This window comes from Mus pahari, chromosome 20, assembly GCF_900095145.1.
Source record: "Mus pahari chromosome 20, PAHARI_EIJ_v1.1, whole genome shotgun sequence".
Taxonomy (NCBI): domain Eukaryota; kingdom Metazoa; phylum Chordata; class Mammalia; order Rodentia; family Muridae; genus Mus; species Mus pahari.
In genome coordinates, this window is record NC_034609.1 from 40,765,613 (window position 1) to 40,793,490 (window position 27,878).

Consider the following 27,878-nt stretch of genomic DNA (forward strand, 5'->3'; position numbering starts at 1 on the left):
GTCAGCCTAAAGTTCCTGAGCTAGTGTGGCCTTGTCCCGTCAGGCGAATGTGGTGACTCCTGAAATCCTGTAGCCCCTCCTGCCACCTCTCACCACAGAGAGACGCATCCCACCTGACTTATCACATGACCGGCTTTGGCCTTTGGAGGCCCCTACCCACCTGTAGAGACTATTTGGCTTTAAAAAAAATATATATATATATATTTTTTTAAAAGGCCTGACTGCAGTCGCTCTAACCCTGTCACTCACCACACCCCCGGGGTGTTTGGAGAAGGCCTCGTGGGAGTTTCCTTGAAAACAGGAGGAGTGGGAAACCGGCCTTGCTCACCTTATCTTCTGGCCTTACACATCGAGACACTCACTAATTATCACCCTGATAGCTTGGGCGTCAAACCTCAACCAGGTGGCCCTGGCTGCACCTTCTGAGGGTGGCTCTTCTCAGGAGTTGGTGGGAAGATGAAGCGGCTGGTCAGGTTGGAGCTGGGCCTCTACCTCAAGGAAGCCCTGTCTGTTCTCTGTCCAAGTCAGATGGTTCTGGCTGGAACTTGACCTTGGCAATGCTCTGTGTCTATGGGGCTGCTGATGGAATGGCCACCCATCCGTGGGTGTGAGTGCCTTGGCTCACGAGCTGAGCCTTGCTCTGGACCAGCAGGGCTAGGGCAGAGCTCCCCTAACCTGTTCAAGCCAGTTTCCTTTTCTGCAAAAAGGAAACAATGAAGAGTTTCACAGCTCAGAGAGGAAGGAGGGACTCTGTAGAAAGGCCTTGGCCTAGGGCTGAGGGATGGGAACCCCAAATAACTACTTCTGGGGTCTCGGGGCTGTGGTTCCTTGCAAGAGTGCTCAGGAGGGGAAGAGTGTGGTGAAGTCAGGGAATTTTTCCTGGAGGGGAACTCTTGGGGACCAAGGCCCACCTGTCCTTTCTGAGAATCTTTTTTTCTAAAGAATTTTTATATTTTGGATTTTCGAGACAGGTTTTCTCTGTGTAGCCCTGGCTGTCCTGGAACTCACTCTGTAGACCAGGCTGGCCTCGAACTCAGAAATCTGCCTGCCTCTACCTCCCAAGTGCTGGGATAAAGGGTGTGCTCCACCACTGCCCAGCACTAAATAATTTTTTATTGGCATATATTTATTATCGCCAAAAAATTAACGCATAACCCATTATGACATGTTCATACATGAATTTACTGCTTTTCTTTTTTAAAAAATGATATTCACTCCCATTGTCTTCTCTTGCACCCTCCCCCTCCCCCAGTGGTCTGCTTCCCACCTGTTCCCGCCTACTCTCAAATCTGTTTATTGTGAGCGTGACTAGTGAGTTTAGTTGAGGTTAGTTACAGGGGCGACAAGCATAAATACCTTACCAGTGGCTATAACATTAAAGAAGATGTCTCTTAGCTGGGCAGTGATGGCTCACGCCTTTAATTTCAGCTGCCTGGAGTCAGGGGCAGGCTGATCTCTCGGTTTAAGGCCAGCCTGGTCTACACATTGAGTTCCAGGACATCATCTAGGTCAGGTTTCTCAACAGAGAAAGCCTGTGTTAAAAAAAGAAAAAAAAAAAAAAAAAAAAAAAAAAAAAAAAAAAAAAAAAAAAAAAAAAAAAAGGGAAAAAAATGTCTTACCCTTTCTCAGCAACTGCTGCCTGCTTATAGGTCTTCGGTGAGGGGTGTGGCAATGTGAGTCCTGCCCGCTCCATGATGGACTGTTGTTGGGGCCCAATCCTGTGCAGGTAATCACGGACATCGTACAATAGCCATCTCACGCCGAAGACAGCAGTTCACAGCACTCCAAACCTCCCTCTGGCTCTCACCTTCTTTCATCTCCTCTTCCTTGATGTTTCCTGAGCCTTGGACGGAGTGATGTAGGCTCTCATGTAAGGCTGAGCTCCTTTTTCTCAGCACCTGACGGGCTCAGGGTCTCTGCAGTAACCGCTGCCCATTGCACAGAGAAGCTTCTTTGACCTAAGTAGGCCGTAGTGCTCATCTATGGGCATGTGTGGAATTGTTTTCAAGGTAATTTCACATGTGTATTTTGGAGGAGGCTGTCCTTTAACACGCCCCCACCCCCACCCCCGATAGTCCATGGCCTCCCTGATGATGAGCTGAGGCATGCGTTGGTTGTTGGTTGGTAGCTGACTTTGATTTCTGTTCGATAGCAAGGGGGAAGCCTTCGCTTGGGGCTTGGACGACTCTTCTGGTTCTGTGCATCATTCTGCGCTCTCTCTCCAGAGCTGAGATATTTGACCCTGTGTGCACAGAGAGAAAGTTGCCTTGCGCCTGCTGGTCTGCAGGATGCTGCCCTTCTGGGCAGTATGGGGTAGAGGAAGCCCGGCCTCACGGCGCCGCCACCTCCTCCTCCTCCTCCTCATTCTGGGTGTTGGCTCTGTCTTGGACTGGGTGACCTTGGATAAACTTCTTGTCTGCTCTGAGGCTGAGTTTTCACATCTGCAAATGAGTGTCATAATGACTTTGTTGTAGGGTAGCTGAGAGCCGCAGGATGGTCTAGCCAGAGCCGCCCCAGAGTAACAGCTACCAATAATAAATGTATCCAGCTCATCCTCTAGAACTGTCATTCTCTTACACTGGAGGGAAGGCGGCTGGCCTGGAGGTGCTGGCAGGCCTGTGGTTCCCTGAAGGCCTGAGGAAGCTCTGCTCTTACCTCCTGCTCACCGCAGGTCGCACTTGTTGTGTCAGATTCCCTCACATCTCTGCTTCTGTCAGTAGATGGTCCTCTTCCCTCTGTGTGGGCCTTTACCCAAATTTCCCTCTTTCTCTTCCCTTTAATACTGGGGATTGAATCCAGGGCTTGGCATGTATCGGGCAAGCATTCTGCTCCTGAGCTACACTTCAGTGCTTGCTTCTTGGAGATGCTGTCTCTTGCCATGTCTTGCTTTGTATCCTAGGCTGGTTTGGAACTTCTATAGAGCCCAGGCTGTCCTGGAAATGTTGGTCTTCCTGCTCAGCCCACTGAGTGCTGGGATTACAGGCATGTGTCCAGATGTGACGACATCTGTCTTCTCTCTTCTTACAAAGATGCTCTAGGCTCTGGCTCTTCTTCGGCCTACTCCAGCTTGGCCCCATCTTAAATTGGCTATATCTTCAAGGACCCTATTTCTAAAGAAGATTGCATTTTATTGGTCCTGGGGATTGGGACTTACACTTATTTTTTGGGGTGGGGTGGGGTGGGGAGCAGAATGTAATACAACCTCTAGTATTATCCATTTATACATCATCTCCAGGTGACAAAGGCCAAGGCTGGCGCCATCTTTACTCTGAACCCCTATTATTCAGGTTTCCACACCCTGGGGTCCGACTTTCAGACTTGCTGTCCACGTGATGTGGATCTGAGATTCAGAGAGACAGAACAACTGCATCGAAGTTACAGAGTGAGGGAGGGGAGGGAGGTGGGCCTGGATTCTGGGTCCCCAGATCCTAGAGCCACCTCTGTCCCAAGGAACCATGTCCCCTGTGTGTATGTGTGCACACAGCCTATGAATGTGCATTGTCCCATTTGGTGTGTGTGTGTGTGTGTGTGTGTGTGTGTGTGTGTGTATGTGTGTACACCACAGGCCTGTTTCAACTTCTGGAGCCAAGACTCTCTGGATGTGAGCAGTGGGAGAGGACTTTAGGTCTTGGCTTCTTCTAACTTCCTCTTTTTCTGGCTAGTAGTTAACAAAGAGTCCTGACTTTGGTGCTGGGGATATGGCTCAGGGCTAGAGCACTTACCTAGCATGTGTGAAACCCTGAGTTCAATTCCTAGCATTAAAACAAACAAACAAACAAATCCAGTAACATAATTTGGAGTTAGATCACTCAGGTTCAAATAGGGTGGGTCAGTAACTCTCTGCCTTATGATACTGTAGCCTTACACATGGAAGCAAGTGACTGAAACCCTACTGTGTGGCCCCATGCGTGCCAGAGCTGACTTAATGAGGGCTCCTTCCCCTTTATCCCGGTTGGTATTTTTCTGGCACCAAGAGGTCCTGGGGAAGGAAGATGAGGCGCGGTGCTTTCCAGGGGAGTCAAAGGTGTAGGAGGCTCTCTGAGCAGCAGTAAAAGCAGGGCCAGGGGTCAGTGGTCTAGGAACCTTTCCTTTCTTATAAAGGACACAGTGCACAGAAAGACCGTGTCCTGCCCGCAAACTGCACATGCATGCATGTGCATGCGTGTGTGCGCATGCACGTGCATATGCTTGCGTAGGCCTACTGGTTGTCTGAGGTCCGTGGAGGGGCTGCCTTTGAGATTGGGACCCCAACTTCCCACTTCTGTGATAGCTCCGCATGCCCAGCCTTCCTGGTGCCTATCACAACGGGATTCCCAGCTGATTTCAGAAGCTGTGGCCTTCACCAAAGAACACCCAGTGCCAGGCCAGCTCTGGGCCTCCTGCAGGCACTTCCTCTGGGTTCCAGTACCCTGCTTATCAGGGGGCTGCAAGAACACCATCTATTTCTGGCCTGGCTGGAAATAGTGTGGTCCTGAAAGGGTGGAGGGCGGAGTCAGCTTTAGGAACAGAGACATCGCCAGTGGAGGGCGGGAGGACTCATTTGACTTCTGTGCCTTGAGGAACAACCAAGTGAGGGACAGGTGTCTCGGGCAGGTGTGACTTCTAGGCTCAGCTTGGGGGCGTTCACACTATGGCTTCCCACCTTAGCTCCCTGCCCGTGTTTCTGCTCAGTACATGAAATCTGTTGGGCACTAAAATGTCTTTTTCTCTTTCTGTACATTTCTTCTTTGGAACTCTGTATGTGTGTGTGTGTGTGTGTGTGTGTAGGCTAGAGGTCAAAGTCAGGTGTCTTTCTGCATCACTCTCCAACTTACTTTCTTTTAAAGATTTATCATTATATTTATTATTTTCGTTTAAGTATTTATCATTATGCATGTATATGGGTATTTTGCTTGTATGCATTTAAAGGGCACTGTGTGCATGCAGTACCTTTGGAGGCTAGAAGAAAGCATCAGATTCCCCTGGAATAGCACTAAAGTCATAGATAGTTGTGAAGCACCCCATGGATCCTGGGAACCAAACCCGGGTCCTCTGTAAGAGCAACGAACTTTTAACCTCTTAGCCACATCTCCAGTCCCTGGACCTTAGTTTTTGAGACTGGATCTCCTACTGGATCTGGTGCTTGCTCACCTGGCTGGGCGGGCTGGCTGGCAGAACCTACCTGTCTCTCCTGCCGGGTGCTAGGGTTATGATATATAGCCCTGTGCCCGGCTTTTACATGGTTTCTGGGAATAGAACCCAGGTCCTGGTGGCTGCAGTTTCATTGCACATGTAGAAGTTTGTATCCCCAGGGAGGTTACTGGATAGTGTGCCAAAATAAGGTACTTTTCGTCCTTAGCCATACATACTGCGTCACCTTCTGAAATGCTAGTCTTCTGAAAGACCCTTTCTGATCTGAGGGTAGCATAGATGGAGAGTTATCCCCTGCATCTCTGTGACTATCTCCCCTAACCCAGCCCCCTCTCCAGATGACCTTGCTCTGACCTCTATTTCCATTGATAGGTCTTGCACAGCGACTTTGGCTTCATCCTCTGGGCACTTCATTTCTTCCTATGTTTTAGAACTCAGTAGTAAGCTGACAATTGTTTCTGGCTAGAATTTAACAATCTGGCCTCACTTCCACTGAAGCCATGGCTCTTTGATCATTCTTTTTTTTTTTTTTTTTTTTTTTTTTGGTTTTTCGAGACAGGGTTTCTCTGTATAGCTCTGGCTGTCCTGGAGCTCACTCTGTAGACCAGGCTGGCCTCGAACTCAGAAATCCGCCTGTCTCTGCTCCCAAGTACTGGGATTAAAGGCATGAGTCACCCCCCCCCGCACCCCCCCCTTCCCATCATTCTAGCTGTTTGCTGAATGGTTCTTGTTTTCTCTCTGTCAGAGTTACAAAAACATCCTCAGAATTGATCTGCTACAGTTAAAAAAAAAAAAAAAAAAAAAAGGGCAACTTGAGGAAAATATTAGCTACACAGTATCAGCAGTGTGCAGCCATGCAGCCATTGCTCATCCCAAAGCTCTGTTGCAGTGGGAGAAAGAGTGTTCAAGCCAAGGTGCTGAAGCCAAACAGAACAAAGAAAACAAGCACCCGGACCGAGACAAAGAAACTGGCTGGTCCTTCATGGGCAGGAATCGAGACGTAGATTTTGTGTACTGAGGGATTAATGTGGTGGTTATGATAAACGGTAGCAAAGCACATTAAATATTAAGTGTTCTTTATAGAAGATAGCAAGTCCTTTCTGCATTGTACTAACAGTTATTTGCATCAGTGGGTGTGAGTGCCAGAGAAAGGGGGTCGGGTGGCAGGAGGAAGATAGGGAGGGAGAGAGAGGGAGAGAGAGGGAGAGAGAGGGAGAGAGAGAGAGAGAGAGAGGTGTCAAGCTCAGGCTATTATTCCTTAGGTCCCAGGTACCTTGTTTTCTTTTTGAGTCAAGGGCTCTCACTGGTCCATGACTGACCAAATGAGGCTGTTTGGCCAGTGAGCCCCGGTGATCTGTCTGTCTCTGCCTCCCCTGTGCTGGGATTACAAGCATATGCCACTGTACCAGACATTGTTACTCGGAGTCTAGGGATTATACTCAGGTCCTCCTGATTGCACAACAACCACTTCACCAACGGTTCCGCCTCCCAGTCCCTGACTGTGTGATTTCTAGACATACACTACACGTTCAGTGTGACACCTAGTACTCATTTTCAATGGCCACCCTCTCTATAATCTTACAAAGGAAGGAAGATTGATTTCACAACTTAGAGGTGTAAGGTATATATATATTCTGTGTGTATTAAGATATATTACAGGAAGACACAGTAAAAGGTGTGTGTGTGTGTGGGGGGGTATTATTCTAACTTAGTTTCCAGCAGGAGAAAGGGCCAAATATAAGGGCCACTGTAGCATTGATCTTGAAAAGACTGTATGTTGGGGGTTTTTGTGGCCAGAGAATAAAGCTCATCTTCCTCCCTGAACTTGCAAACAATTGAGCTGAAAAAAAGAATGGGGGGAGGGGTCAGCTGGAGAGATGGCTCAGAGGTTAAGAGCACTGACTGTTCTTCTGAAGGTCCAGAGTTCAAATCCAAGCAACCACATGGTGGCTCACAACCATCTGTAAGGAGATCTGATGCCCTCTTCTGGGGTGTCTGAAGACAGATACAGTATACTTACATGATAAATAAATTTATTTAAAAAAAAAAAGAATGGGGGGAGGGCAAAGAGGGACAGAGTATCATGTAGCCCAGGCTTGCCTCAAACTTACCGTGGATGTAACCAAGAATGACCTTGAATTTCTTATTTATTTATTTATTTATTTATTTATTTATTTATTTATTTATTGGTTTTTTGAGACAGGGTTTCTCTGTGTAGCCCTGGCTGTCCTGGAACTCACTCTGTAGACCAGGCTGCCCTCTAACTCAGAAATCCACCTGCCTCTGCCTCCCAAGTGCGACCTTGAATTTCTGATTTACCCCCCTAGACCTCCCAATGCTGAGATTACTGATGGACATCATTATGCCCAGTTTATGGTGAGCTGGTACTGAACACAGGGCCTTGTGCATGCTAGGCAGGCATTCTGCCAGCTGAACTACATTCTCAGGTCAGTGATGAGGAGTGAAAGATAATCTAGCACAGTGTGCCCAGATCCTGGCCTCCTGGGCTTGGTGAGCTGCCTGGAGAGAGGGCTTGGAACTGTGCACCGTACATTAGTGACTTGCTTACCCTGTCTCCAGCACTCTTGGGTGCTCACGGGTGGCCTGTAGCCAGTTCCCCCCCTCAGTGGCAGAAAGCCAAGCAGGGCAGGTGGCTGATTCTGGGTCAATAGAACCAGAAAAGGACTAGGAGGCTGAGCTGAACCTGACCTGACCGGTCCAGGGTCATCATCAGAAAGTATCCCTGCCTCTCCCTTGACAGAGAGTGTCTGGGGCAGAAGGTGGGATGGTGGGGGCTTTGGCGACCTCAAACCCACCCAGGGACTAGCATCTCTGCAGGAACACAAAACATTTAGCAAACAGCTACCACTGTGGTTACCAGCATACTCTTTCCGTGGAAGCAGAAGGCATAAGTGCTTTCTCCTGTGGCTCTTAGTACAGATTCCGGAACTGTGGGGTCACTTTCTAACCAAGACAGTAATAGCAGTCTTTCTTCTCCATCTTTAGTGCTAAGGTGTGTGTGTGTGTGTGTGTGTGTGTGTGTGTACACACTCATGCATTCACACATGTGTACTCTTGCCCGTGGCGGTCAGAGAACAACCTTGAGTGTCCAGTGAGCCTCATGGATTCTTCTGTCTCCATCTCCTCAGCGCTGGGATCATTAGCATGCATCACCATGCTAAGATATTTATTTATTTATTTATTTATTTATTTATTTATTTATTTATTGGTTTTTCAAGACAGGGTTTCTCTGTATAGCCCTGGCTGTCCTGGAACTCACTTTGTAGCCCAGGCTGGCCTCGAACTCAGAAATCTGCCTGCCTCTGCCTCCCGAGTGCTGGGATTAAAGGCGTGCGCCACCACGCCCGGCTATTTTTTTTTTTTTTATGTGCACTATGTGGGATTGAACTTGGGCCCTCATGCCTGCAGGACAAACATTTTACCCATCTGATCTATATGCCCAGCTCCCAAGCAAATTTTAATATCCTAGGCTTTGTTCAGAAGGCCATACCTGGCTCTGCATTTTATATCCATGGAACAATGGCAGCTAAACCAGAAGAGAGTGACCCACCCTGGGTCCCCCCTGCCAGGAAAGACTGGGGCTTCAAGCCTAGGTCTTCTGGATGCTTCCAAGGCTCTAGGCTACTCGGGCTGCCGTGGTCTAGGTTGGTCTCTAGTCTCTGGTCAGACGCAGTTGCATGTGAAACAGCCTGGCATCTTTAGTTTCTTTCAGCAGGGTCCCTGGCTGAGCTGTCTCGGCCCTGACTCTCTTTATATAAAACTGAAAGCAGCAGAAGGAACTGTTGAGAGGTGGCCGGAACGTCATCCCTGGTAGCTGAAGTAACTTGGACAGAGATGTCTTGGGGCTGCAGCTTGCTTCCTGTGGTTCACAGAGCAGTGGAACAAGGTCTCTATTCATGCAGAACTGAGGTGGGGAGATGACGAAGCCAGGTCCCCATACATAACAGTAGAAAGCAGAGCTGGGGTTTGAACCTGGGTCTTTGGACTCCAGGATGTCCTCATGGGCTTTGTTCTCTCTTCCCTACTTGGGCCCATCTTTAAGACCTGAGCCATACAAACACATGGCCACTCAGAACAGGATTCTCCCCTGTAGGTACCAGACCCTCCTGGCCTCCCATTTCCCTGTACATATATGTAGATTGTTGTTCCCTGTACATATATGTGTTGGCGAGACTGCTCTCTATTTCTAGTCTCAGAACTCCTGGGACAGAGCCTTGTTTGTCACGACATCTTGACCTCCCCGGTGCTGGCTCCTTGTGGTGCTGAGACTACATGGGTGGATGGATGGATGATGAGTTGGCAAGGAGGTGGGAGCACGTGTGTGCAGCTGTCTAGCCTTCCATCTGTCTTTCCCCTTGACTATGTCTTGAGGCTATATGAAGATACAGTTTGTTGGCAAACAGTGCCGCCACCTAAGGTCAGGTAGAGGGGGAGAGAGAACCATGCTCTAGGTGTGAAGGATAGGAGGACACCCCCAGGGGACACTGCTGGAGGTTGAAGATCAGGAGAGAGAGAAGCAAGGAGACAGGAAGGTTTTTCTTTCTTTTGTTCTGTTTTTGAGGAAAGGTCTCAAGCAGCCCAGGCAGGCTTTGAACTCCTGATCCTCTTGTTTCAGCCTCCTGGGATTAACAGATGTGAGCCACCATGCCTGGTAAAAAGCCGACTATGAAGTCTTGTGTCCCATCCCAGGCAGGGCAACCAAGGGTGGACGACATAAGGCAAGGGACCAAGATGGAGTGTTGATGGGGATACCCCACAAGGGTGAGGAGGACAGGAAGTAAAAGGGTCGCTAACTCCAGGAACCAGGGTGCAGAGGGTATCTAGATCTGGGGAAGACCCAAGATGATGCCAGGAAGGGGCGGGGCATGCAAAGGCCAGGCCTCGTTTTGTGGCTGTTATCTTGCTTCTACAAGCAGGAAGCCCAGCCACCGAGCCCCACCACATAAGACAGGGTCTGAGCTCAGCTACTCTTAGCTTGCTCTGCAAAGGCAGGTGATTGTTTTACTAACTGTGTGTTTGGGGCAGAAATCCCCACCAGCACAGACAATGACCCCTGACCATTCTGCCCCATATCCTTCCCATTAGCGGTATCTGTTGTCAGGAAACTGGGGTGGGTGGGTGGAGAGTCTGCTGTCTTCTTGTGATGTTTCAGACACATGTACAAATATGGCTCTTTCTCTTTGGCTGAACTGAATATATGTGTGTGTGTATGTATGATTTGTGTATGTGTGTGCATGTGTTTGTGTGTATGTATGATGTGTGTATGTGTGTGCATGTGTTTGTGTGTATGTATGATGTGTGTATGTGTGTGTATGTGTGGTGTGTGTGTATGTGTGATATGTAATGTGTGTATGTGTATGTATGATGTGTGTATGTGTGTGTACATGTATGTGCATGAGTGTGTGTATGTGCAGTATGCATGTATGTGATGTGTGTATGTGTGATGTGTATATGTGTGGTGTGTAATGTGTGTATGTGTATGTGCATGTGTTTGTGTGCATGTGTATATGTGAGTATATGTGTATGTGTGATGTGTGTGTATTTGCCTCTATTTGTTCTCCATCCTATTCTTTTCTTTGAGACAGAGTCTCTCACTAAACTTGGAGCCTCCCATTTGCCTAGGCTGGCCCATGAATTCCAAGGACCTGTCTTTATCTCCCAAGATCAGCCTTAGAGATGCGTGTGGCCACACCCAGCTTTTATGTAGGCGCTGGGCATCTGAACTCTGCTCCTCACACTTGCATAGCAAACATATTACCCATTCATTGAGCCATCTCCCCAGCCCCCGAATCTAAGACATTTCTGAGGACACGAAGGAAGGCCCGTTTGTGGGGCTAGCAATATATTCTGTCATATTCATGTCGCAAAGACTGTAGGATTGTCACTTAGGCTGAGCATCACAACCAATTTCCTGAGCACTATGTAGCACTCAGAGCAGACTCTTTTAGTCTCCTTCCCCCCACTCCCCTCAGTTATAGAGCATCTACTCAAGGAATACTATTTTTTTTTCATGCTCTAGTAATGTAATTGCTGGGCATGTGTTATGATTTGGAATGGAAGAGCCCTTCCCCACAGACTCATGTATTGAAGGCCTGGTTCTCAGCTGGTAGTATTCTTTTGGAAGGTTCTAGAAACTTTAGGAGGTAGGAACTAGCTAGAATGTTCCTGGGGTATACCCTTTGGAGTTATATCTTGCCTGGGCCTCTTGTTCACCTGTCTGTCCATCTATCCATCCATCTGTCTGTCTGTTTGTCTGTCTGTGTCCCTTTCCCCTAAATCCTTCTCCTGACTGAACTCTTCTCTGACACCCCCATATCCATCATGAGGGAGTAAAACCTGCAACTGGGAGCTAAAATAAACTATTCTTCTCTAGGGTGTCTATGTGAGGCATTGTACAGCTGTGCCAATCCAATGTGGTGTGTGTGACACGGTGCAGAGGTGGTGGGGAGATGACTAATTTGAGAAGTGTTTGCTGGGTAAGCAGGTGGAACTGAGTGTGGATCCCCAGTGTTCACATAGAATCTGAACACAGAACATGTAGCTGTAACCACAGAGCCGGAGGGCCAGAGGCAGACTGATCCATGGGGCTCACTGGCTGCCAGTCTAGCTGAATTGGTGAGCTTTCGGGAGAGATTGTTGAGTGGTTAAGAGTACTGGCTTCTTTTAAAGAGGATCTGGGGTTGGGTTCCTGGCATGCACATGGTCAGTCCCAACTACCTGAACTCCAGTTTCAGGGCATCCTCTTCTGGCCTTCATGGGCACTGCATGCATGTGGTACACAGGCATACAGGTTGTCCTAGTTAGGGTTTTACTGCTATGAACAGACACCATGACCAAGGCAAGTCTTATAAAAAAACAACATTTCATTGGGGCTGGCTTACAGGTTCAGAGGTTCAGTCCATTATCATCAAGGTGGGAGCATGGCAGTATCCAGGCAGGCATGGCACAGGCAGAGCTGAGAGTTCTCTGTCTTCATCCAAACGCTGCTCGTGGAAGACTGACCTAGGGTGAGAGTATTAAGCTCACACCCACCGTGACACACCTACTCCAACCAGGTCACACCTATTCCGACAAGGCCACAACTCCAAATGGTGCCGCTCCCTGGCCCAAGAATAGACAAACCGTCACACAGGTAAAATAAAAGTAAGTTTAAGAAGTAAAGTGGAGGGCTAGAGAGATGGACTCAGAGGGTAAAGGTTTTTACCCCCAACTCTGACAACCTGAATTTTATCTCTGGGACTCACAAGTTAAGAGGAGAGAGTTGACACGCACAGGTTATTCTTAGATTGGACATGTATGCTGAGACACGCATGTGAGTGTGTATGCGTGTGTGCACACGCGCACACACACACACAAAACAAACAAATGAAACAAAACAAAAAGCAATCTGGAGAGCAATAGAGGAAGATACCCACTGTTGACCTCTGGCCTTTGTGTGCACCATGTGCGTACAAGGGAACCCTCCATGTATACACACAATCATGCACACCGTCATATAACACACATAGGCACTCACAGTAGAGTTCTGAGTTACCATGTTCTTCTATGCGTGGTCTGCTTTGTGTTGTGGAAACAGTAATGAAACAATCTGTTGAAGCAGTAACTGAAGTTCACCCCCGTTAGTACAGTACCAGCCTTTTGAGCTGTCAACATTAGGTGTCAGAAGGGACCCCATAGAGGGGGGCACCAGGTTTTAAACATGATGCTCTTCAGCGTGCTGAGCAGTGGGCGTGTTCTTCTCTGGCTGCTGACCGATGCAAGCCTTCGCTGTTTGTGTCGTGTGGGTGCCTGTACTTGAACACCTTACAGGAGGTCTGAGGTCTGGAGGGCGCATTTTGGGCAGACAGTAGTGTGGATATCCGGATAGCGAGAACTGAACGTTTTGGTTTAGAGGTCAGAGGACAAACTTGAAGGAGTCAGCTCTCTCCTACCATTGTGTAGGTTCTGGGGCTTGGACTCAGGCCATTGGCCTTTACCCACTGAGCCATCTTGCTGGTCCCACACCGTGTTATTATTTATTCTTTTATTATGATTCCTGAGTACTGTTGTTCAACTGTGTTAAGAATTTAAGAATGGCATAAGTTGCAGAGGATGGCCTTGTCATGCATCAATGGGAGGAGAGGTCCTTGGTCCTATGAAGGCTCAACAGAAGCCCCAGTCTAGGAGAACTGAGGGCGAGGAGGTGGGAGTGGAGGTGGGTGGATGGGTGGAAGAATACCCTCATAGAAGCAGGGGGAGGGAGGATGGGATAGGGGGTTTCATGGGGCAGAAAAGGGGATAACATTTGAAATGTAAATAAAGAAAATATCCAATTTTAAAAAGAGAGAGAAAGAAAAGAAAAGAAAAGAAAAGAAAAGAAAAGAAAAGAAAATGACTCCATAAGATTGGATTGTAAACCTGGTGGTGGTACCTCCAGGTTCCTGCCCTGTTTTAATTCCCGTCCTGACCTCCTTCCGTGATGAGCAATAATATGGAAGTGTAAGCCAAATAAACCCTTTTCTCCTCCCCTCCCCCCCAAAAGAATTTAAGAATGTATATAGGTAACATACATACACGTTTCTACACTTAGTCTAAACTTCATTAGGAGCTGTTAGGTATAGATATCCACCTGTAATCCCAGCGTGTGGGAGACTGAGGCAGGAGGTTTGTGAACTTGAGGCCTGTCTCAGTTACACATCAAGATCCTATCTCAATTCCTTTCATCTCCTCTTTGAAGATGATTAGATGCTGTCTTAGTTGGGAACACTATACACACACACACACACACACACACACACACACACACACACAAGTTCTGAGTGATGTTATCACTTTCATATCTGGGGAAACAGGCAGACAGAGTGAAATTACTACCTGAAGCTACCCCGCTGATAGGGAGGTTGCATGACAAACCCAGGCTGGCTGCCTCAGAGTCCCTCAGCCTGAACACCAGCCATATCATGTCTTGTGAGTTGGATGAACCCAGGACTGTGGTGTCTGTCTACCCAACTCTAGGCTCTTACCCTGGCCTTTGGTCATATGGTACCTATGTTGCTCTGTGCCTGAGATGGTAGGGTTATCATCCTGTGAGATAAGCCTGCTTATTACAGGGTTCCTGCTGGGCATGTCACTAAAGATGCCACACCAACATCTCAGCTTTGCAGATGGACGTGTCTTAATGACACACCCCCATAGACAGAGAGGGCCTTTTATCTTCTGGGGAGCTCTTGGTCACTGAATGATGATGAGTAGAGAGGAGAACACCTCAGCTACCCATGGACTTCACCTGCTGCTCATTCATAGACCCAGGAAAATGTCAGTCACAGATATGAAGGGCTTGGTGATGCAGCCTCCAGGGATGGGAAGTGTGACCTTCAACCTGTGGGGCCTGGGCTTGAAGTCTTTTGCCATCCCAGCATCCCCAAGGGTCTGATGGATGGAGAACTGGTTCCTAGCCTATAATCTTCCCCCAAGAGAATGCAACACACATGTCCAAACAAGCACTTGCCCTAGATGCTTCGCAGCAGCCTCGTCACCAGAGCCAAGTGTTTATCCGTGGGTGATGAACGGGAAGGGAAAGTGAGGGATTCAAGTACTCGGGTGAGTGTGTGTGTGTGTGTGTGTGTGTGTGTGTGTGTGTGTGTCATCACCCATAGTCATGACTGGAGTACTGATTCACTCTGTAGCAACAGGGAGACTTTGAGATGGTCCCACTCAGCGCAGGTGTACCTTGAAAAGGTCATGCCATAGGAAAGAAGCCAGACCAGAGATCATGTCCCTTGATTCCATGTATATGAAATATCCAGAATTGTTGAGTGCGTAGAAATCACATGCAGCTTAGTGGTTGCTCCTGGCGCGGCTAGTGCAGGGCTGAAAGAGGATGGGGTGGAGTGGTGTGACAGTGAAGGTCCAGGTTCCCCCCCCCCTGCTGTGCCACAAAATGTTCTGAGATCGGCTGTGCGCATCACCGTGCATATCTGTGAGGCGTTACAACTCAGTGCATGGGTCACTCGAAGTGGACGGCCTTCTCTGGTATGTGTGCTATGAAAATTCTCTCTTTCCTTGTTTTGTTTTTCAAGGTAGGGTTTTTCTGTGTAGCCCTGGCTATCCTAGAACTCACTCTGTAGACCAGGCTGATCTCGAATGCATAGACATCCTCCTGCCTCCGCCTCCCAAGTGCTGGGATTAAAGGTGTGTGCCACTACCGCCTGGCTTGTCCTATTCATTTCTTTCTCCTTCTCCTCTTCTCCCTCTTCCTTCTTCTCTGCCTCTATCACCACCTTGTCTTATAAAAGCAAGCCAGCAGTGCTCCAGTGGACACCAGCTAGGTGCCCTCTGGTTCTGTACAGTTTTGATAGTTCTTGGCAGATGGTGTGTCTGATCTTACAGACTGGGGTACCATCCATCCCATTGGGACCCCCCTCACTTTACTGGTTCAGATTCTTTCCTTCTTACTGATCAACTACAGACTTATGACGACAACCATCTCCTAGGATTTGCGGAATTTGCTAAAATGGCTCACGGACCTCAGAGAACCCGTCATCTTCCCTGGTTTACTGTAAAATCTATTACAGAAGAGGCAGGTAGATGTCTAGAGAGCAGAGATGCATGCCCAGGGAAGGATATGTATGGAGAGTCCTGTCTCAGTCCCATTCCATGTAGCCTGACCTGATTACATCCTCCAGTAACCTTCGTATGTTCAACAAGCCAGGAAGTGCCCTGAGTTTTGTATTGTGCTCATGTAAAAACTTCATTGTGGAAGCACAGTGCATTTTTTTTTTTAAATTTATTTATTTATTATATGTAAGTACACTGTAGCTGTCTTCAGACACTCCAGAAGAGGGCGTCAGATCTTGTTACGGATGGTTGTGAGCCACCATGTGGTTGCTGGGATTTGAACTCCAGACCTTCGAAATAGCAGTTGGGTGCTCTTACCCACTGAGCCATCTCACCAGCCTGGAAGCACAGTGCATTAAACCATCGGTGATACCTCTACCTCAGTCCGGCCCTGCTCCCCGAGGGTTGAGGGTGGGGCTGAAAGTTTAGATCCTGAACTCACCTGCTATTCTGTCAACCACCTCCCATCCTGAGACTTATCAGGAGAGTTCCTGGTCACAGGAAAGACATATCCATTTGGAGATACTATGAGTTTTAGGAATTGTGTCCCGGGATTTGGGGGGGTCAGAGATAAACTATGTACCTCTTATATCAATTTATCAATATCTATTTATCTACTAAGTCTGCTTGAGACCTGGTGACTCATAGGGGGCCCTTCCCTGGAGAAAACTGGTTGTCTCTCAGCAGGCATTGATTGCCTGTAACTCATCTAGGGGGTGGGGGTCTTGTGACATTTCCCAAATCCATGCTGGTTATTTCAGCTAGTGGCATTAGCAGGTCTTGTTTAGGTGAAGACACCACACATATTTGGCTGAGAAGATGCTACATTGCAACGGGCATCCTGGTCGTCTGGTCCTTGTAGCCTTGGCACCTGAAAGCAGCCATTCAGCGCCCCCCCTTTTTTTTCTTGCTTCAGTTGAATCAAGTGGCATTTGGGGCTGTTGGGACTCAAGGGAAAAGAAGATCATAAGCAGAATTAGTCACTGGCATGGGTGCTCTTAGCAACACCCCGAGAGGTTGCCAGTGAGCATCAGTCCCTCTCTGGCTGTGATAGAGTATTCTGGGTCTTGTCCTGAAAGGCCAGTTCCATCGGCAAAGCTCAAAGGTCTAGTTTACTGTGTCTATCTTGGGAAGGGGATGCTGGCTGAAGCAGGGAATCCCCAAAGCCTTTGTGTCAACCAGCTTTCCATTGCTGTGACAACACCGCGGAGACAACCCACTGAGAGACGAAAAGATGTTCGGTTTTGATCCTTGGTTTTGGAGGTTTCAGTCCATGGCCACTTGGCTCAGTTGTCCCTGGGCTGTGGTGACACAGGGAGGAGGGGAGCATGTGGTGAAGCACAGGTGCCCATCTCATGGAGTGTAGGTGGAGTGAGGGGAGGAGGATGGAGGAATGACTTCCTTCTTCTGGCCAGACCCCACCTCTTGTCTAGCACTCCTAATGACCCATCAGGTTCTAAACCCGTCAGTTGACCAGTTCATCGACAAGGCCTGGACTCTGATCCAGCGACCTCCTCACAGCACCACTTCTGATGTCTGTTTTCAGTGTTGGGTTCAAGCTTCTGACAGATACATGAGTGTTGGGGTACATTTAACAATCACACCATAGCACCATTCCTCCTGGGCCGATTGGGAGGTGGCAGAAGCCTGGTGGCTTTTGGTTTCTTGCCCACACTCGGGAGGAGTGGACCCTGAGCTCAGATGGGACTCTGGTCATAGATTGACTCATGGCTGTCTTCTAGGACCAAGGCGCTGGGGTCCCAGGGCTGCAGGGCAGGGCTCTACCCTCTTCTGCAGGGAACTGGGGATTCTGATGGACTGTATCTGCTTTCTCTAAGTGGACATCATGGAAATTAAGGAAATCCGTCCGGGGAAGAACTCCAAGGACTTTGAGCGAGCCAAGACTGTCCGTCACAAGGCAGAATGTTGCTTCACCATCCTCTACGGCACCCAGTTCGTCCTCAGCACGCTCAGCTTGGCAAGTGGGTGCACATTTGTCTGGCCACCCCTCCCCCCAACCCCCTGCCACCACCTCCTCCTCCTTCTGAGAAAGATCATATTTCATGCCTGCTAATTTGTGCTCTGGGACCCCTGGTCTTGGGTCTCCACCCTACTGCTTTGTAACTTGTGTCTTTGGGCATGTATATTTAACCTTTCTGAGCTGTAGTTTGCTTGGCTGTGAACTGGGGACAGCAATGTGGCTTTCTCCTTGGGACATTGTATGTTACACGTCTGCCTGGCTCAAGCTGAGAGTTGAATGAAGGTAGTTAACGTGGTCATTGCAGGCTAGGCTCTGCTGGACAAACATGTCACTTGTTTTCCTACAGTGGTTGCTGCACATCTGAATGGACTGCCCTGAGACCTTGGGTGCATATGCAGGCACAGAGCATACACATATATGCATGGGCATACATGAGCACAGCACATATGGATGCATGCACACACATGCATGTATATAGTGTGCAAGCATGCATGCATGCACACAGTACATACATATATGCAAGTACATACACAGCATACATTTATATGTATTTACACAGCACAAACATGTATGCCCACAGTATATACATGCATGGCTGCACACAGCAATACATGTGTGCACATATGGGCACAATACATGCATGCCTGAACATGACACATATACGTGTATACAACACACATTCTTGAACATAGTAAACATGTATATAACATACACACATAGCACATACAATGCACATAAAGCACAATATGTGTGCACATACCACACATGCACAAGCACACAGATGAATCCACATATCAATAAACACATGTACATGCATATAACCATCACATATGCCTCTGCATAGCGCACACATGGATACATGCACATAATGCACATGGATGTACATACAAAACACTTGTGCAGTACTCACATATGCACACAGCACATTCATGTACATACTACACACATGCCTATACACATGACACAGCATACATATATCACATATGTACCTATATATATATATACACATGTGAGAACATATAAACTTACATATCTGGAGATGGGATTTCTGTCCATCTCAATGATGTATCCATCTAGAGCTCAGAGGTTAAGCTACCATTCACAACGTTCCAGATTCCAGCCCCCAGCAGAAACAACAAGAGTCACCCAGAGTTCACTGCCCCCTCTCCCATTCTGTCTACAGCGGACTCTAAGGAGGATGCGGTGAAGTGGCTCTCTGGCTTGAAGATCCTACACCAGGAAGCGATGAGCGCATCCACCCCCACAATGATTGAGAGGTGCGCAATCCACTGTCATTGTCTTCCCTTGTTCTGGGGCCTTTCTGTGGGGGACAGACCAAAGGGAGAAAATGGGACATCGAGTCCCCAAGTTCATCAGTGCCCTGGGTGCAGCAGCACCTGATAGTGGCTAAGAACTCGCCAGTGCTCCACATAAGAGCCTCTCTCCCTAGTGTTGAGCCTTGGCCTTTGGCATGAAGACGGCTCTTCAGCTGAGATGGAAACAACCATTGGTGTCTATGTGCATACGCATGTGTAAATGACTCTTTCTGTGAATATCTACCTGCAAGCATTCTTCTATAGGCCTATCACGTGCATGTATTTATGTGGGCACATGCATGTGTATAGATGTGTATATATTTGTGTATCTGTGCATATGTTCACAGTGCATGTGTGTATACGTGTGTTTCTAGGTGGTGTGTGTGTTCAGTATACACGTGTGTAGTCATCTGTGTGTGGATCTATGCATGCGTGCATGTGTGAAGGGTAAGTCTTTCTCCTGAAAGGATGTAAAGATGGATTAAAGTGGACAGAAGCGGAGTCTGGAGGCGGACACCCCTTGGTGGTGGGTGAAGGCCTTTCTGAGGATTGTTTTCAGTGTGACATGTGTGCTTAGGACCCAGGGCTGGGCTACCCTTCCCCCAGTAAACCAACGCCTTCCCACGTGCACCACTCTTTCTTCTCAGCTGGCTGGGAATTAGGGATGAGGAGTTGTCCTTTATGGAGACGTCACTTGAGCTCGTGGACGCTCCCTCGGGGCTCAGACAGGGGTCTTCAGCCACAGGTGGAGTCCTTGTCCCCAAGCAGCCTTGTGGAGGACGTTGAGGACCTCTTCTCCTTTTGGGGACTTTGTCCTCATTCCCTAGAGCTCTTTGGATTTGCAGTATTTTCTGACTTTTCCCTCTTTTTGGCTTTCACATTCTCTTTGCAGTTGGCTGCGGAAACAGATTTATTCGGTAGACCAAACCCGCAGAAACAGGTAAGGCCCATCAGCAGTTGTCTTTGAACTGTGGCACTTGCTTGTTTCAGTGGTTGGGGGTGGGGTGGGGTGGGATGGGTGTGGTGGGGGTAGGATGGGTGGGGTGGGTCACTATATGCCCTGTGGTTGAAAGGGTCTCAGGTTCTGGGGTTGATGGCGACCAAATCCTCTGAATGAGTGAAGCTTCTGATGGACAGCTCCGGTCACGCTGCCAAGGTGACATTTGACATGGGGACTGGGACCTTGTCACGAAGGCTGGAACACCTATCACATCCTGGGAACCCAGCAGGAAACATTGTGACCACAGTGTCTGCAATGTATGATGGGAGAGACTGGTCCTGAGGGAGCAAGCTTTGTTTGGTGACAGTGGTGTGGCTCTAGGCAGGGATGAGGGTAAGATGTGATGATGAGCCCCTCTGTGTATTTCACAGTCCCTGGAGGATGGGACTTGGCCAGCACACAGGGTCTCTGTCGGATTCTCTGCTTAATCCCTCCTTCTGCCCTCCCTCCTTCTGTCCTCCCTCCTTCTGCCCTCCCTCCTTCTGCCCTCCCTCCTTCTGTCCTCCCTCCTTCTGCCCTCCCTCCTTCTGCCCTCCCTCCTTCTGTCCTCCCTTCTTTCCTTTTCATTTTCCTCTCCCTCCCTTCACCCCCTCTTTCTGTTCTTAGGATTGGACCTTAGGTCTTCTGCAAGCTAGCCATTCACTCTTTCCCTGAGCCATGACCACAGCCCTTCACTGGTGCATTCTAGATGTCTAGTGTTCTAATGTCTCTAGCTTCTTTTTGTTTTCAGACTGAATCTCTCTACATTATCCAGGCTGGCCTCTAACTCTCTCTGTAGCCCTCACTGGCTTCGAACTTTAATCTTCCTGCCTGAGGCCCTTACATAGCTGAGCTGAGAGACCTGTACCTCCAGGCCTGTTTTTTTTGTTTGTTTGTTTGGTTTTTTTTTTTTTTTTTTTTTTTTTGGTTTTGTTTTGTTTTGTTTTAGAAACCAGATACTCAGCTTGGGTTTTTCTTTAGGCAAAGGCAGTGCTCACCCAGCAACTAGTTCCCCATTGGTAGACACATAGTAGCTTCGGACTTCATGTTAATTTTGTGAGAGCCAACCTTGGAGTGTGAACTTGGGCACTGTACATGTGAGTCGGGGGACATCCTTAGTTGCCCGATGCCAGCTCCCGGTGTAAGGTGGCAGATATGGTGACAGGGGTGACTTCCAGCTGTGGCGCTGAGGGCACTGACCTGCCCACTGTCTCGGCTGCACTGATCTTTGTCCCTTGTTAGCCTGGAGGAAGAATGGCCGTAGCATCCTTTGTTTAAATTTGCCTTTCTTTCTGAGTTGGTGACTGATTATCCTCTTGTTTATTTCCTTCCTCTAATTAATAACCAAGTGATAAAAGCCACCCTGGGGCTGGAGAGAAGGCTCCACAGGCAGGGGATTCAGGTTTGATTCTCAGCACCCATATGGTGGGCTCATGACCATCTGTAACTCCAGTTCTAAGGGATCTGATGCCCTCTTCTGAAATCCACAGGCACCAGGCATACATGTAGTGCACATACATATATGCAGGCAAAACACTCATACACATTAAATTAAATAAGTAAATCTGTTTAAAAAAAAAAAAAAAAAGATCCCTACAGACAAGCAAGCAAACGCTACCCTGCATGGAGACCTTGGCTGCAGGATGGTGTTAACTCTTTATAATCCTTGTCTTGCTTTTGTCTCACATTGGACCTTTTGTTTAAAAAGGTTTATTTTGAGACCAGACTATAGCTTTTCTGGTTAGAGTGCTTGCCTATCCTGTATGTTTCCATCCTGGCAAGGGTGGAGGTGCACAACTGCAGAACATCTCACATTGGACCTTTTGTTTAAAAAGGTTTATTTTGAGACCGGACTATAGCTTTTCTGGTTAGAGTGCTTGCCTATCCTGTATGTTTCCATCCTGGCAAGGGTGGAGGTGCACAACTGCAGAACACTGGCTGGCTCCTTGCCCTAGCCCTCAGGAGGTTGACGTAGGAGGGTCAGAAGTTCAAGGTCATTGTCTGCTGTAGAGAGAGTTGGGAGCCAGCTAGGGTCATGTGAAGCCCTACCTCAACTAACTAACTAACTAACTAACTAGTTAGCTAATAAGTAACTAGCTAACTAACTACTTTGTCCTTCCTTTATTTTGGTTTTCCTATTTGAGACAAAACCAACCAACACCAGCTTCCCCATTTTGTCCCTGCATCATAAAGGTAACTCTGTGTCTGGCATTTCCGTCTGTCTCTTGTTCATTTCTGTCTCTTGTTTACTGTACCCAGCTGGGGCATTTGTGACCCCCTAGTCACATGCTTTCTCCCCTCTGCCTCTCCTTCCCATCTGTCATCTCCCAGCTGCCCTCTGGTGTGTCACCCGGGTTGAGCTTGTGGGGTGTCGTGGGTTTTACACACTGAGGTCTTAGGGTGTTGTTGTCTTCTCTGAGACTGCTCACTGTGCAGACTGGCTCAGGGTGACAGAAGGGGGTCACTCTGGTCACACTGGTGGTGGAGTTGTCCTCTTTTCGTGTTTTATATGGAGCAGAGATGGGTGCCTGCTTCTTCCTGGGGATGGATTCTTTCAATCCTGCCTAGAAACCCCTCTTCCCATCTGCCCAGAGGGGACCTGTTTCTGGGGGTGCTCCTGGCTGTCCCTCCACCCAGCTCCTCCCAGCAGGCCCTGCTGCTTGTCAGCACTGAGAATTGAAAAGGCTCACCTTCTCTAGGAGGCTACAGGGATACTTCAAAACGAACTTTGACCCGGAGTACTCCAGAAAGAGCAGTCCGGCCAGTTTCCCTCCCTTTCCTGTCTCCCACAGCCTCTGACTAAGCCCGTTTCCCTGAGGGAAACAGAAGCTGCCAGAGGCAAGAATGGACTGGCCCAGCTCAGGTGGAGCCCGACCCCAGATGTTTTCCTTGGCCCAAGCCCTGTCCAGCTTCTAACTTCTCCTAGGGTTAAAATGGTAGCAGCTGGCTTTTGTGATGGGACTTGCTTGGTAACAGCCACTGGATTAGGCACATCCCATGCCAACCAAATGCTCCCAGTCAACCAGTGAGCTAGGCACCCATTTTACATGTAAAAAGACACTGAGGCCCAGAGAAATCAGGTCATGTGCCTAAAGCAAGCCAGCGTGTTGAGGATAACACACCACTCTTTGTAGGCTTGCTCTGCTTGCCCCTGCAGACATTGTTCCTTCCCCTAGCCAATAACATTGCAAGAAAAAAAGAAAAAAAAAAAAAGAATTTAAAACGGCGGTAAGGCTCGTACAGTGTCACACTTACCTTGTAAGAATTTTAAGTGCACAGTTCTGTGGGGTTAATTGTGTTCGTAGCATTGTGCAACTGTTGCTGTGTTCCATCTCGTGAGCAGACGGCAAGTTCCAGCTCATGGACAGGGTCATCATTAAACTATGACTCCACAGGCCCCCTCTCCCCTACCCCTCCCCCCTTATGAAACACAATGCGGCGGTAGGTTGGGATTCCTGGTGGGCCCATGCCAAGGTACTCCATGAGACAAACCTGGTATAAGGGAGGTTTATTTGGGGGAAGGGAGGGGCGTGTTAGCATTTTGTCTAAGCTCCGCCCCACAGTTACCTGGCAACGGACAGGTATGCCTGACTCACAGTAAAAGTGGCTGCTCGCTCCCTCTGCTCTCTCTTGCTCTTGCCTTCTTGCTCTCACTCCGTCCTCTCTCCCCTTCCCCGCTCTCTCTCCACGTGCTCACGGCCGGCCTCTACTCCTTTTTCTCTCTGCCTTTCTCTCTGTCTCTACCTGGAGAAGAGACCTGGAGAAAGGGGGTGGGTAGAGGCAGGCAGACTGGAGCAGAGCCACGAGGGCAGAAGGCAGGGGAGAGCCCGGCTGGGAACACATGGGGGAGAGAGAGGGGAGGGCTCCGATGATGACGTAAGCTGTTGCCAGTTCCCTGGGAGGAATCTAGCAGAATCACCTGTAAGCTGATAGCTCCCTCTTGGGGTCCTGGGAGTCACGTTCCTGTTCGATTTGGCTGCCTTCAGTGCCTCCTCTAAATGTAACCGTAACCCGCTGACCCTCACACTCTTGCTGATTTCACTTGGAGTCAGGCTCTCAAAGGGCTTTTCCCCACCGCGGGCAGGCACTGTCCCGTGGAGCTACACCCTCTTGAAGCCTTCTTTTTACTTTTTCTCTTAAGAGACAGGGGGTCTCCCATGGTTGTCTAGGTAGCACGCCTTAGACTTGTGATCTCCCTGCCTCCGACGGAGTAGCAGAACCACTTTATTTTTTGAGGCCGAATAATATTCCAAAGTTTGCTCTCTCTTGGGCTTCTGCCATTGTGACTCAGGGTACACACACGGGTAGAAACACCGGCAGGGGGGCCCTGCCCTTCCTGTTGGATCAGTGGGAACTGGTTAACGTTCTGAGGAACACCTGTGCTGTTTTCCATAATGGTCCTGTCCTCACACAGTCCCCCTCAGCAGGGTCCAGGTGGTTTATTTCTTCCTCATCCTTATCAACACGATTTCCCTCCATCCTTGCCCCTTGGGTTATACCACTGAATTTGCATAAGCAGAACAGACTTTCTTGTTCAGAGTTGCAGGGAATGAGGGAAGACTGTTGGGTCTGCAGGGATGGGGGGGGGGGCGCTGCAGGTGGGAGAGCTCTCTTAGCTCCTGGATGCAAATAGGTTTCATGCGGTTGATAACCGAAGCCACACCTGTGCGGATTCCGTTGCATTGGGCCATCATTGTAGGTACGGGATTTTTTTTTTTTTTTAAAGAAATGGTTTATTTTGTAAGAATGTGTTTGCATGTATGTGTTCACACTGTGTGTGTATCTGATGCTCAAGGGAGGCCAAGTAGGCTCCCCTGGAACTGGAGTTACATATGACTCTGAGCTGCCAGGTGGGTGTGCGGAATGGAACCCCCCCAGGTCTTCTGGAACAGGAGCCAGTGTAACTTCTTCAGTCCCAGCTATCTCGTTTGAGACAATGTTTCACTATGTAGCCCAGGGTTGAGAAATCAGTTCTCAAGGGAAAAGGATTCTCAATCCCTGAGGGTATGATGAAGCGGACCCCTCTTCCTCCTCCTCTGCCAGTTTAAATGTGGGGGTCCAGACCCTGAAGAATTTGCATTTTGGCTAATCCTTGGGAAGTAGTGGTCCCTAAACAGCTGCAAGTAGCAGGGCCCTTGATCTCTGCAGTGAATGTAGGGGCTGCTGAGTGCATGGGCCAATGACAGATACAGTGTGTGGCCCAGTTCACCCGTCACAGTAGCTGTGTGGGGTTGGCTGCTGGTGTGCCGACCAGCACCAATAGAGAACATAGGCACCGCTCTAGCAAGTTTTGTGAGGTTAGCTGTGTTTGGAGGCACACACCTGTCATCTTTGCCCTCAGATGCTGAGGACTACATGGTGAGAGCCTGTCCCAACACACACACACACACACACACACACACACACACACACGCACACACATGCTCGAGGGAACAGGGAGAGAGAGGGAGGAAGAGACAGACAGACAGATAGTAATAGAAACTGTAACACTGCTTGCATGATATTTGGGATAATTGATTATTCCTCAGTTTCCCTGTCTACAGAGAGCCTTGATGTCGCTCTCTACCTGGCATCCTGGCTGGATGCCGGCTTGTGGGAATCAGTGAGGTCACACTGTAAAGTGCCTAGATAGGGTCTGGCTTCCAGAAAACATTCCACATTAAACATTTATTGTTGCTTTTATTATAAATAGCCATAGGTAAGAGTGGGCTTTTTTTTTTTTTCTAAGCAGGCAGGTTTCAAGGGCTCCTCTGGTGATGGGTGTGGCTTTGAAGACACCCAGGACCCAGCCAGGCTTTATGGTGATTGGTTGATGATGTCTGTATGAAAGACAGGTGTCAGCTGCCCCTTGGGAGAAGTTGGTTTTTTGTTGTCGTTCACAATGCCTGGTTTCTGGTTGAGCCCTAGGATGGGATCTGAGTTTCTGATTTGTGTCCAGGAAGCTGATGCTGGGGACTATAAAGAGGCACAGGGTGTGCAAGCAGCTGGACCTACTCTTGCTTCCAGGGTGGGGTTGGGCTTGGGGGTGGAGATCTGACACTGCCCACCAGCTCTCTGGAATGAAGGTCTAGAAAGTCAAATCTACTTTCTAGCTTGGACCTGTCACCGGGTACTGGGGGCCCCTGCCATGGGATGAGCCTGTGAGTAAAGGCACTCTCCATCTTATGAGGCAGGTGTGGCTAAGAGCTACTGACTTCCTTCCCTCCAGTTGCCGGGGAGTACTCCCGTTAGGTGTGTGTTCCTAGAGATGGGAGTGAGGAGAGAGTTCTGGGAGGGGATTCAGTTGTTCCTATCACGAAGAACCTGAAATAGCCTTTTGGTCCCTGCTTCCGTGGTGCCTTTGGATGGGTGTCCCGTTGGAGTGCTCCTGGAAAATTCTGATACCACCTGCTCCGGCTTGATGACTATTGCGGGATTTGGTTAGGATCTAGGCTGTTACTGTCCACCCTGGGTCCAGCTGCAGCCTCCACCCCTACTGAACCCAGGGGCTAGAGCTTGGTGTGCTGTGTGTGCATATAGATACATGCGAGTAGGGTGGAGAAGTGCCATGGCTTAGATGACACCAAGTTGCCTGGCACATAGCAGGTACCGCCTGCCTTTCCATCTGCCCCTCTCCAGTTCACTCTGCTTTGAAACCACGTGAGCGTTTTTCTGAGACTCTTCGGGTACCTGATGATTACAGTGGGTTCTACAAACCCCATTGGGTCTCCCACAGCACTGGCTTCCAGAGCCATCTCCCACGTGACCCACGTCTACCACCATTGCTGAGGGGTAGGGACCAGCCTCCACCATCAGGCTGTTCCTTTCCTCTGGCTCGAAGGGTCTTGTTTCTAGTTGGTTTTCTCATGGAGGGGTGCCAAGGCGGGGGTTGGTAGAGTTGGACAATGCTACCCACTCTGGCCCCCTGAGGCTGATGGGATCAAGAGCTCCTTCTTTGCAGCATCAGCCTCCGGGAGCTGAAGGCCATCTTGCCCCTGGTCAACTTCAAAGTGAGCGGCATCAAGTTTCTCAAGGACAAGCTGGTGGTAAGTATGGCAGCTCAGCTGGGGGACAAGAATTTAGGCTTGCTTAGTGCCTCTCTCAGGAACCCATGCTGGCCTGGGGCTCTGTGGAATGGCATCCAACAGAGCCCTCTGCCTCCCGAGCACATTAGTCCTGGTCTATCTAGTGGAGCCCTGTGACTATTGGAGGACTTCCTGAGGACAGAGCATGTGAAGACTATGTTGCTGGGCGGTGTGACTTGGGACATTGTGCAGATCTGTCTGAACCAGTCTGCCTTTCAGCACTTCCTAGACCTTCCCGCAGTTGGTTACCTTCGTCACAGGAGCACACGGGTCCTTTGTAAACTGCTGTGGCAGATTGCCTCTGAGAGGGTACCGGGGACATCTGCCACTGTGTTTTGTCCTCTTGCTCTAACCGCTCATTTTCCTAATTGTTGTCCTCTCTTCCCTCCCGTCACTGAAATAGGCTATGTTCTTGAGATGTGGGTGGGACAGCCAGCAAAGTCTCTCTGCCTCAGGAATGATGGGATGCAGGGAGCAAGGGTGGATGGATGGATGAGATGAAGGTGCAACTTTCCCACAGAGAGATGCTGTTGGGAGATGAACACGTGGTCCGGGTAACCCCATAGGAGGCTCACCCAGTCATGTTAATGTCATGCATGAGATTTCCCCTTGCTGAACTACTTTATTCCTTTGAGTACTAGTGAGTTCCTGGGACAGCTGACCCATGCTGGTCCTGACCCTCCATTCTTGGACTTGCCCATCCCCCCACATTACCCTCATCAAGACAGAAAGCAGACGTGAGAGACTGAGAGGGAGAAGAGGAAAGTGTTATTACTAATCCCTGTGTGGTT

General features: G+C 49.0%; 1 protein-coding gene across 1 annotated transcript in view; it reads left to right on the forward strand.

The window, feature by feature from the left end:
- Positions 1 to 27,878, forward strand: part of Plcg2 (phospholipase C gamma 2) — a 131,530-nt gene that overhangs the window by 40,436 nt on the left and 63,216 nt on the right. Inside the window, exons 3-6 of the mRNA XM_021220278.1 lie at positions 17,586 to 17,729; positions 18,912 to 19,005; positions 19,937 to 19,984; positions 26,964 to 27,048. Coding sequence (XP_021075937.1) covers positions 17,586 to 17,729; positions 18,912 to 19,005; positions 19,937 to 19,984; positions 26,964 to 27,048 — 371 coding nt within the window. The remainder of the gene's footprint in view (positions 1 to 17,585; positions 17,730 to 18,911; positions 19,006 to 19,936; positions 19,985 to 26,963; positions 27,049 to 27,878) is intronic.